The sequence below is a fragment of the Aulostomus chinensis genome, chromosome 18 (assembly GCF_037954235.1).
Source record: "Aulostomus chinensis isolate RoL2024-O1b breed Wild chromosome 18, RoL_Achi_v1.0, whole genome shotgun sequence".
Classification (NCBI taxonomy): domain Eukaryota; kingdom Metazoa; phylum Chordata; class Actinopteri; order Syngnathiformes; family Aulostomidae; genus Aulostomus; species Aulostomus chinensis.
Window position 1 is genome coordinate 2,469,989 of NC_141337.1, and position 12,101 is coordinate 2,482,089.

General features: G+C 47.5%; 1 protein-coding gene across 1 annotated transcript in view; it reads left to right on the forward strand.

Annotated features, from left to right (window-relative positions):
* Positions 1 to 12,101, forward strand: part of LOC147244649 (voltage-dependent calcium channel gamma-2 subunit) — a 52,102-nt gene that overhangs the window by 29,683 nt on the left and 10,318 nt on the right. Inside the window, exon 2 of the mRNA XM_086185786.1 lies at positions 4,046 to 4,129. Within this exon, the coding sequence (XP_086041912.1) occupies positions 4,046 to 4,129 (84 nt within the window). The remainder of the gene's footprint in view (positions 1 to 4,045; positions 4,130 to 12,101) is intronic.

A 12,101-nucleotide genomic window follows, 5' to 3' on the forward strand; every position in this document is an offset into this window, starting at 1 on the left:
GCGGGAGTCCAGAAGATTGCCCCCCCCACTGAGAGACGGAGGACATTTCCTGATGCTGTGACAAACAGGAGTCAGGGGTCAGAAACCCTCCCTCCAGCCTCTTGCAGTCACCGTCTACAATTTGGAGCGCCTCCAAATCCCTGCACCTACATAGGAATATCAGCGTCTTCGCTGGGGACGCCTCTCCTCTAAAAACACCAGGCTCGTCATCAGCCCAGATTCTCTTTGAGCCCTGAAAACAGGCTCGACGCTGACCGGAAAACCCTCCGTCCCCCAGGAGCAGACCCAGAGCCTGGCAGTGGCCAGCGACCATAAATCTTCATCCACCCACCCCTCCTCGCTTTGCCCGCAACAGCCCTCTTCTCCACTGCACTCCACTCTTGAGTGCTTCGCTGTCTCTGCAGGCTCTGTGGTAATGAAGTGTTTTATAGCTGCAGAGGACAGGAGGGGACATGGGGGGGCGGGGGGGGGGGCACAGGGTTAGCCCATTGCTCATCCTCAGTGTAGGGGGGCACCGTGGCCAACAGGCTGATTTAGTGAATGTAGGTAAACCCCCCAGCCCTCACTCATACCCATCACCTGACCCATCTGAAGGGTTCGAGGGGGTTTGGCGTGGGCTTGATCGCCAGATCTTGAATGACCTCCTCCCTCTTAATGGCGCTCATCAAGCTCCTGAGTTATACGCTTCAAGCAGCCCGAGCTGGTCTGGAATTCAACGTGATCCTAAAGTTTGTTTTCCACAACGTTTTTTTTACGTTCTGAGGGTTTCATTCTTCATCTTCCATGTTAAGATGCGAGTGAAGCCCTGAGAGGAGACTGGGCTGGGCAGCTGGGCAGCTGGGCTCACTGACCGCAGCGTCCAGAGTCGTTTCCACCTTCAGTCTTCATGGTGTAACGTGTGTCTGTCCATAATTCTTAAAAAAATGTCTTCCCCCTGTATTTACAGACTAAATCATACATTGTTGAAGTGTTTGGATCTGCTGAAGGGTGTTTCAGTCATTTGATTGGTCCTCAACTTGATATTCCAGGATGAAAGATCCCAGCGAGCAGGGAACGTTCCCGTGGCACAACTTTTTTTTATTAAAGTTGTTGTTTGTAATTCCAGCTCAGTGTTTGTGGTGTAAAACTAAAATTCCTTGTTAATGAGAGAAAAGTCTTGGTGAATTGAAATTTTTTTTTATCTCAGCTTAAAATGGGATTAAGATTTACCTGCACAGCTCCAAAAACAAAATGCTGATGTGTCCTGGCGACTGAGCCAACAACCCTTTGGTCACGAGTTCACCTCTTTGACCTTGTAGGTCACCGCTGCTCTGAAATCTGGTGTTTTATTACACTTCTATGGTACCGGTCCATTGTTCCTGTAATGATACGATTTAAATCCACATTCTCCAGGTTATTGGTGCTAACACGGGAAACAACCCGCGTTTCAGAGCATGCTTTTATCATGGGGGGGGGGGGGGGGGTCCTTCGTTTAACATAGATGAATTATCATCTCAAACTACTTCACGCTTAATTGACTAGAATTTCTATTAATTAACAAACCACTTAGGACCTTTGAAGTTTTTTAAGATGTGCCTTCCTGCCTGATCCCCTGCCCCTCATCCCCACCTTCAGTCACGCTGTTCTGTTCCGAGAGTGCAGCTTAAACGCAGGTGATTCGGTGTGTCGACCCGTCATACACCCCATCCTCCACTAACTCCTCCCCTTCCATCAGCGCTGCCCCTGCCAACCCTCGTATAACGGCCAAACGGGTCTCCCCTGCCCCGGCCCAGCGCTCACATTCACATGAGGAGGCCTCTGAAATAAATGCCATTATAAAACATTTACCAGCCTGCTGAGTTTACATGTCTTACAAGAAAAGGACCGTTTGGAGCGGTTAAGTGTCACATAAATCTTTCAGCACGCTAATTGAAGTGGTTCCCCCAATAGGCCACTCTCCACAGCTGCTATTACAAATCGCACAACTGCGAATGGGACGGCCAGCTGCAAACCAAATTTTACACCCACTTGATAACGCTGTTAAGACACACACACGGTGCTCTGTGGGTTGCTGCTGCCGCTAGTTTGCTCAGACAGCTCCGCTGGGAGCGTGCCATGTAGTCATATGTAAACACAAGTCATTTCCAGTGAAATATGCTCCGAGAGGAGGGCTCTCCCCTCCCTTCCCTTCTCCTGGAGCACGTTTAAAGGCAAGTCGAAGAGGAGCGTGTTATTTCCAGCAGCCTGGGGGGAGGCGTTGGAGGTGGAGTTTACAGCTACAGTTGCTAGAGCTAGCATCTGAAGTTCCTGGGGACGACCTGAGCTCCTGCTAGCATGCTAACACCTGACTGATGTCGACTACCCAAACCCTCTCTGGCTCTACACAGTGCTCTGGTTCTCATGACTCAGCGATTCCTCAGGCCTAAACTGTCAAACTGTGACTGTGCTCGCCCTCCATCACCCTTCCATCACCCCATTGCCCCTTCCATCACCCCTCTTTATTGCCCCCTCCATCCCCTCTCCATCATCACCCTCATCCTCCCTCCATTGTCACTTCTACCCTTCAAAATCTCTCTTCCCTTTCTACATTTACCTCTCCGTCCTCTATTACATTGTTTTTTTCTGCTGCTTTCTTTCTTTCCCTCTTTCATTGATTAATCACCACTTAACCTGTTGATGGAAACACACACACAAACACACACACACACACACACGACCGTATCAGATTTCCATGGTACGATAACGATCTCATAAAATTTCATGGTCTCATGGATTCATATTACAGTTAATTGTGTTATTGTTGTTGTCCATTTGCCCTCAGAAACACTGAGATATAAACTTGGCTACGATGATATGATGACGCCACACCTGTATATCTATCTGTGTGTGTGTGTGTGTACGTGCGCCTTTTGATATTCTTGAAATGACACAATTACATCAATCCGACCATCAAAGGAAGTCGCTGCCTTACACACACGTGACTGCTGACGAGTGGGGGTGGGGTCCCACTCTCTCCCCTGCCCGTGGACCACAATAACGGCCCCTGCTGTGTTCATCTCGCCTCACTGCAAAGACCTCCCCTGCAACACCTGGCGCCATGGTTACCAACACCTGTTCACCTAATTAGAGGGACACTGGAGGGAGACGAGATGAAGAAGTTAATGAAACGCTAATCTGGTCCAATCAAATGCCCCAGCATCTCCCAGCCGCAGCAAGTTGCTGTAATGGCCACCTTATGGGCGCCTCCCCCGTCACGCCACCTTGAGTGACCTCATCAATGCCAAAACTGGGCTAGAGAGCCAACGGGTGGGGTGGGTGGGGGTTGGACAGCGAGGTGTCAGCCAAGTGAAGCAGCGTTATGAGATGAGCTTTCCCGTGCACAGCGGTTGGAGCGTCTCCAGCTTGAAACAGCTGCGTTGTTCTTGTTTACAAGCTGCCACCTGCTGCCAGAGAGGCGCCGGCCGCCTCCTAAAGAGTCTCCCGGTTCGTTGTTATGCGCGCATCGTCCAGTAAGATCCACCTCGTCTTCATCCACCTGAATGCTCCGTAGTCCACCAAGACTTTGATTTGTTGCCTGACATTCAGAATGCTGTCAGTTTTGGATCATGAGGCCATATTTGTGTCTTTGTGTGGAAAAACAAACCGAACTAACCTGAAAACCGTAGCTGGAAGCAAACCATCGCTGTGACGTAGAGCCTCACTCTCATGGATATCAACCTGTGGGCCAAGATGATTTTCAGAAACATGTCACTGCTCATTCCCGTGGACCTCTCATTGATCAGTTTTTTTTTTTAATCAAACATTTGCTGTTTTCTTGCTGTTAAACTTCAGTGAGTCTTTTTTTTTGGGGGGGGGGGTGGCTTCACGTTGTGCTTGAGGATTTTCATGGCCATTATTTGTCTTTTCTGATGATTTATTGACCAAATGATGAATTGATTGATCAAGAAATTATCTTTGGCATCTGTGAATCATGATCATTCGCTGAAGGCCTGAAGGGTTTTGTTAAAAGTCTTGTTGTCATGAACGAACTCTAATGAACTCCCCCTTTTCCGCTTTCTCTCAACAGGAAACTTCAAAGGGATGTGTAAACAGATAGACCACTTTCCCGAGGACACGGATTACGAAGCGGACCCATCGGAGTACTTCTTACGTGAGTCGATTTCTGCTGCTTCTCAAGTGTCTCGGAGTTAAAAAAAAAAATGTCATCAACTGTCCCTCCCCGTCTTCGCTTCTATTTGAAACTCGTCCCACTTTCCTGCTCCGTCTCAGACTGCAGCCAGTAACTGCTCTTGGCCCGTGTGGCTGCTTTTACCGCGAGGCCGGCCAGGCTCGGTCCTGCCAAAGCAGCTCGTCTGTTTTTACTGCTTGGCTGTGTGTAACATAACGTGCAGTGTTACAGTCGGCTGTGTACCCTGTAAACACAGCCCATTGATTTCTGCTCGCTCGTCCTTTGTGCAACTAAGACAGAGATGCTTGTCGAACTCATTTGCCTGCTAATCCTCAAAATCACAACAATGACTCAGAGCTCATGATGTACTGTCAGTGTCATTAGCTCGGCTCGGTGCTCTGGTCGGCCAATCAATGCGCTGGAGAGTCTTCTTAATAATGGACACCTGCGTGACTTGAAACCCCCAAGTATGCACCTGAGATTAGGAGCCAGCGGTGATTTGTTTGTGGTGTCATGGTTACTGCTCGGTGTAGCTCACTCGGCTGTTTCCAAGGTCACTGAAGGTGTAGCGTCAGATGCGAGCGTTTCCATGGTTACAGAACTGCGCTGCTGGGAACTCCTTGTCATTAAAAGGTGACCAACATGATCACTAATATTCAAGTCCAGATCCGTCTGACAAAGCTTAGGTCAAAGCAGGAGGAGAACACAAATCAGAGACGAGAGAACCGGACGATCTTCAGGACTGACTTACTTCCTGGTTCAAGGACTTCATTGCCTAAATTTGCACTCAGCACTCATGTCGTCTTACATGTAAATTCAGATTTCAAAAGACAAAATGGTATCAGAACCTCTATACCTGGAACTCAACTGTGTGATGTCATCATTTGTACATTATATCAGGCATCAAGGTTTTTTTTGATCCGGTTGGCTGACACGCACACAGATTCATCCATGTAAGACCGATATTGGCCCAGTACCTCTGGAGTTTTGTGTCACATTTTTCAGAATTTGAAGTAGTTAAAGTAGTGCGACACTGATACCGATGATGCACCTCATTAGTTGCTAACTTCACAAACTCCATCGTATCCCTGTCGAAGTCCTGAGTCCCCGATAGAACCTGATGTGGTTCCCACCCGCCTTGCTGTAGCCTGCAGTGGTTTCAAAGTAGAGGTCAGAAAGTGTCCGTCTCCTCGTCTCCATCAGCGGGGACAGTAATTGAGGCCTCTCCGAGAGCTGAGCTCTGCGTGTCAGTGTAGGAGATTAAACCCAGCCAATTAGACTGTTTGACTTAGCGCTCTGAGCGGTTGTTCCCATCTGTACGTGCCAGAGAGAATGGTTATGATAACAGCCCCGGTAATGATTCTAACAATGCTGGAGCCTCGACGAAGGCAGATCAGTCTTATAACGAGGCGTCTCTCAGGCTGCGGATGACGGGGGCGCGGGGTAGAGGCCTCCCACTGACCCTCGGATCAGCGATGCTGGTCTGCCCGCGTTTGCGAGTATATGTTAACCTCTTCCCAGGCTGTGATTGGAGGAGAAGGCCGCAGTGCTCCCAGTGGCTTGCCAATTAGGACACTCACATCCATAAATATTTCAGCCTCCTTCTTATATAGGTCAGGCCTCGCTCACTCTCTCTCACTTTACCCTCACACCCGTAATATTTCATGTCAGGAGTTGTACAGCGCCTATTGTCATCTCCCCGGCAAGTGAGAGAGCCATGATGATTCAGAGCATTAAGCAGCGCCGCCTGTTTAAACGTGTGAGCATTTTTTTTCCCAGCATGCATGAGTGCGTGAGGAGGTCATAGGGGACGCAGCAGCTCAGTGGGTATTGCTGCATTAAACGTCGCGTCTTTTATGTTTCTGTTCGTGGACGCTCACCTGTTATTTCTGCAATGAGGAGTTTCACGGCGCCTCTGGGTGGCCAGAGACAGATAAGCTTCCTCGGTGGCAGGAGGAGGAGCGTTGTTATGCAACAGAGATGATGTTACTTCAGGTGAAGGCCCGGCGGAAGTGACATCATCGGGAAGCTCGCTGGTCCAAAATCAAGGGGACACACCAGTGATGTCATCACATAATGCAGAGAGGAGGGGACTATCCAGAGTAACGAAAGGAAATCTAACTATATTCTGCTCAACACGCACCCCCGCATCACACACACACACACACACACACACACACACACAGCATCATCTACTGTCCTTTTGCCGACATTCAAACACACACCCACACATATCAGCTCCTTTTCTGTGTGTGTCTTTTCCGTGTGTCCTCGGCTCTCCCAATAGCAAAGCAGTTTGCACATCCACACAGGATTATATAAGCCAGCTGAGGCGCACTAAAGCGCCAGTGGGTTTTTAGATCATGCCGTGTCGGAGCTCCCATCATCCACTGCTCTACTGGGCACTAAGCAGCTGAGAGAGAAGAAAGAGGAGAAGAAAACGCCCAGTTATGCAAGCGACCGATAACTAACTGAAAGACATCAATTCACTGTAATTGGGAGAGGAAGCTCGGGCAGGTCGGCCGAGGAAGGGACTTAAAATGAGCATCAGGCATTGATAGGGCACATTCAGCAGGAGTGAGACAGTCGGATAGTGAGTGTGAGACAGTTTGATTAGTATGAGAAGGTGTAATAGAGAGTGTGAGACAGTTTGATTAGTATGAGAAGGTGTAATAGAGAGTGTGAGACGGTGTAATAGTGAGCGTGAGACGGTGTAATAGTGAGCGTGAGACTGTAATAGTGAGCGTGAGAGTGTAATAGTGAGTGTGAGATGGTGTAATAGTGAGAGTTAGATGGTGTAATAGTGAGAGTTAGATGGTGTAATAGTGAGAGTTAGATGGTGTAATAGTGAGTGTGAGTTGGTGTAATAGTGAGTGTGAGATGGTGCAATAGTGAGTGTGAGACGGTGTAATAGTGAGAGTGGGATGGTGTAATAGTGAGAGTGAGTTGGTGTAATAGTGAGAGTGGGATGGTGTAATAGTGAGAGTTAGATGGTGTAATAGTGAGAGTTAGATGGTGTAATAGTGAGTGTGAGATGGTGTAATAGTGAGTGTGAGAGTGTAATAGTGAGTGTTAGATGGTGTAACAGTGAGTGTGAGAGTGTATTAGTGAGTGTGAGATGGTGTAATAGTGAGTGTGAGATGGTGTAATAGTGAGTGTGAGAGTGTAATAGTGAGAGTTAGATGGTGTAATAGAGAGTGTGAGAGTGTAATAGTGAGAGTTAGATGGTGTAACAGTGAGTGTGAGAGTGTAATAGTGAGTGTGAGAGTGTAATAGTGAGTGTGAGAGTGTAATAGTGAGTGTGAGATGGTGTAATAGTGAGTGTGAGATGGTGTAATAGTGAGTGTGAGAGTGTAATAGTGAGAGTTAGATGGTGTAATAGAGAGTGTGAGAGTGTAATAGTGAGAGTTAGATGGTGTAATAGAGAGTGTGAGAGTGTAATAGTGAGTGTTAGATGGTGTAATAGTGAGTGTGAGATGGTGTAATAGTGAGTGTGAGAGTGTAATAGTGAGTGTGAGAGTGTAATAGTGAGTGTGAGATGGTGCAATAGTGAGTGTGAGATGGTGTAATAGTGAGTGTGAGATGGTGTAATAGTGAGTGTGAGATGGTGTTATAGTGAGTGTGAGATGGTGTAATAGTGAGTGTGAGAGTGTAATAGTGAGTGTGAGAGTGTAATAGTGAGTGTGAGATGGTGTAATAGTGAGTGTGAGATGGTGTAATAGTGAGTGTGAGAGTGTAATAGTGAGTGTGAGATGGTGTAATAGTGAGTGTGAGAGTGTAATAGTGAGAGTTAGATGGTGTAATAGTGAGTGTGAGATGGTGTAATAGTGAGTGTGAGATGGTGCAATAGTGAGTGTGAGATGGTGTAATAGTGAGTGTGAGATGGTGCAATAGTGAGTGTGAGATGGTGTAATAGAGAGTGTGAGATGGTGTAATAGTGAGTGTGAGATGGTGCAATAGTGAGTGTGAGAGTGTAATAGTGAGTGTGAGATGGTGTAATAGTGAGTGTGAGATGGTGTAATAGTGAGCACGAGTTCATCGTCACTTCCTCCATTGATCTTTCATTTCCTGTCCTCTCTGTGTTATTCCACATTACACCAACATTTTCTGCTGCTTCAGGCTTGTTTGTTTTCACAACCAAAAACTGATTGATTTTCCCACCCGGAATGCCTCGGTCCTGCCGCGTGTCCCAGTTCCACCATAAACTGAACCTGAGAAGTCTACACCATATTCTGATGGTCATGTGTGGACAGTAGGCTAGTAGACCCAGGCGTCCCAGACTGGATCTAGAACAAATAAACCTGGTCAAGGTGAAATACAGGTACAGTCCCTGAGTCTTTTTTTTTTTTTTCCTTCGTTCCTCACCTAACATTCCTTATGGACGTTCTGCATGTTCTCGCCCCTGGCCAGCGCGAGTCCCTGCCTCTGGTGTTTTCACACGTTCATCTGAGAGTATTCGCTGACATTGATGAGGGCGGGCCTGTCACAGTCTGTGTCACCCTGGGGCCTCGCAGCAGACTGGACGCTGGCCTGAGCTGGCTTTGGCGTCGCCCGATAAAATCAATGGGTCTGGAGCAGGACACGCAGGGGCTTATAGGGCAGTGCGGGGGGCAGGGTGGCAACCAGTGGACCAGCACTTGGTCTCTAGTGCCAGTCTGTGTACGAGGGGAGGGGCTAACCTGGGGGCTTCCATGTGTGCTGGTTGTTGGAGGGGTTAATATGCTACTGGAGTGACCAGAGGGAGAGAAAGATTGGGGGTCCCATGACGATGAAGGTCCATGTTTGACTGGAACCATGAAAAACAGAATGAATCTGAGAAACAGGACTGCATTCATCTCTTTGTCTGTTTGGAGGAAAGTTCTATCAGAGGAGGATTCGCTCGCCACACCACAAACGCTTTGAGGGAGCATTTAAATTTCTTACTAAAGAGAAAGAAAAATGTGTTCCAAAATGTAAAACCATTCACATTTTATGTTTCAAATATTTTATTTCCTTCTCTGACCACGAGCTATGACAGCTGTCCCGGTCGGGTTGCGGTGACATTGAGCGCACTGTAGCAGGATCCCAGGCAACAAATACGGAATCCATCGGCTGATAAATAGAATGCACAGCACACGGTCATGGGCCAATAAATTAAAAGCCAATCATTTTCGTCCTGGTTGACCGAGTGAGAGCTAACGGCAAATATAGAGGCGGTGCAGCTTGTAAAACACAGAGGTGAGAGTGTGTCCTCATAATAAAGTGAGGTTAGAATATACGGGACGAGTCACAGAGACGGCTGCAGCCGCTCAGATCACTTTCACAGTTAATCATCATTTGTGAGCCACTGCAGCCTGGAAGGTCCCTCTGCTGTTAGCGAGAATTTATGCACCCGAGTCCTTCTCTCTCTCTCTCTCTCTCTCTCTCTCTCTCTCTCTCTCTCTCGCTTTCTCTCCAAACAGCAGAGAGAGTCAGGTTTGACAGCTTGCAGGCTTTTTTTGTGTGTGTGTGTGTGTGTGCAAACTGTATCAAAATGAGAACAGTTTAATTGTTGCACGCCGGAGGGGAAACTGATCCACATGCAATCAAGAAGAAAATGACCTGCAGCTGCTGAAGCAAACACACGTATGAATCCTCCGTGCGGCGCGGCGCGTCATGCTGTCCAGCGCAGTGTGCAGTTTTCAAGGTCGCGTCATATTTTAGGGGAAGCGTTTGGGCTCTGATTTGAAGCTCACCAGTTCTTATCTGTCTTGCATGCACGTGTGGAAGCCCTCAGAGAGTCATTAGGCAGGTTTCTGTCCAAGTGTTCTGATCTCTTTTTTCTTTCTTTTTGTTTGAAATGTGAGCTTGAGGAGATATTTTCATGTTCTTAAAAGAACGAAGTACAAGTGAAGGGAATTCCTCATGACCGCTCTCCATCTGTCTCTGAGAGACGACTTCAGATTGAATAAAATACGCTTCTTGTCCAAAAATAAACAGTTTGCGTGGAGAGGATCTGTAAAAAAAAAAATTTAAAAAAAAGTTAAAAAAAATACATGAAGAAATCATAAAATTCTGCGTTTCTCAGTGCAACTGGCGAGCCATAGTCGAGCTGGCTGACACCAGCAGTCACGTGACAAAAATTCAGCTGAACTGCAGAATGAAGGTGGAGAAAAACTGGTTTGATTAAATTGTCTCATTTATGGAGGTTGTAAAAATGCTAATATGAAATATAAATGAACATTCTAGCTGCAGCTCTCCAGAGAAGACATTTTTTCAGTTGTCACAGAGGGATGGTGTTGGCACCTCACAGCTGGTCACGGACGACGCAGGGTCAGCAGACGTTTCCACATTTTCATCTGAGCACTGGGCAGTTGTTGTTTGTTGACACCTGAAGGCAAATCCAGGTAGACCTGAACATGGTTGTGGGTCTCAGAGGGGAAACTGTGAGACGGCGGCTTGACAGGAAGTGCAGTGACTGATGAAAGAGATGTAGAAAAGCAGTTGGTGGACGTTCAAACCGGGAACCAGATGTTAATGGATCCAGATGTTGTGAATGCCGCATCCAAACAGTTCAGCTGCGGTTTATAAACGCTAGTGAGTGACACCTGCGTTCACTCCCTCATCAATTCAAGCCAAATTTGACTCCGCCTGCACGTTGTGTTGTCGAGGAGCTTTTAGATTCAGACTGAAGCTGCTTGTTGTTGCTCATTTAGAATTTATCCACCGAAGCTCAATTCTTTTGCTTAGTTGCTGTTGTTGAGAGATTCTTTGATGGGGGTGGGGTGGGTGGGGGGCTGCAGGAGAAGGTGAGGGCGGTGGTGGGTGAGGGGGCCACAGGCCTCCCGGTCGGGATGGTGAAGGGCTCAGTATGGAGGCAGAGGAGGAGGTGTGGACAGGATTAATAAGCGTTTGTAGTATTAAATCAATGTGCCTGCAAGCTGAGGCACCTGATTAGCATGACCCCGTCCGTCCTGCACATCAGCACATTCAGGGCTGGGGGAGGCTGATTAAGAGCCATGCTAATTTCCTCTCAACCCTGTCGATGAAAGAGAGAAAGAAAGAAATTTGGGGGGAGGGAGAGAGAAATAGAGGGAGAGGAGAAGGTGGGTGTAAGGTGCAGAGAGGCCTTTGTAAAAGAAGATGGTGCAAATCTGTTCACATGCACATACGTGAACACGGAGCTCCGTGTCTCATGGACATCGGTAGGAAGGTAAGACACCAGCTGTGTCCGACCTTTTCGTTTAGTTACGAGAGTAAAGAAGTGCTGCTCTCAGGTCCACCAGGAGGGGCGCTGCACTGGGTTTTTCCAAACCTCTGACGGTGTGAAGGTGGTGGGACAGGAAGGACCTGACTGTCTTTACTCTCCTCCGGTGCAAAGGGAGACTGGGAGGTTTTCGTGTTCCATTGTTTTACAACATGAACAAATGTGAGTTTTTAACAACAAGCAGCAGAAAAACAAGTGCAGACAAACCTGAAAACGCTTGAAAAACCCTGCAGACCCGATGCACTTGAATCGAAAACAGCCACGTTTACTTGCAGACTTTTTCTTCATTCCGATTGAAGCGTTCGGGTCAACTGTTTACATGTGACGTGATCTATTTGGATCTGGTGTTTACATGGCTGCGTGTCACGTGCAGAGCGATGTAAACATCTCGTGACTGAACTTCAGTCCATGCCGGCTTCGTTGAGTTTTTCGTGGACTTTTTTGAAAACAGTTCAGAATTTCTTGTTTTCCTTCCGTCTAAGCGTGCGATCATGTTCAGGTCTTTGAGAGGTTGTATTAAAAATAAACTCTCTGCCGCAGACCAGTTCTGCGTGCACTGCTGCTTGGAAGACGCCATTTTTATGAAGTGAGGAAACGTCACTGCGCATTAACGTCAAGACGGAGCAGGAAGAACACAGCCTGACAGCATTCAGTTTCACCGTTTACATGATAAGATTTACATGTGATCGGTTTGGGAAAAGGAATATTCTACCCCTGTGAAACCGAATG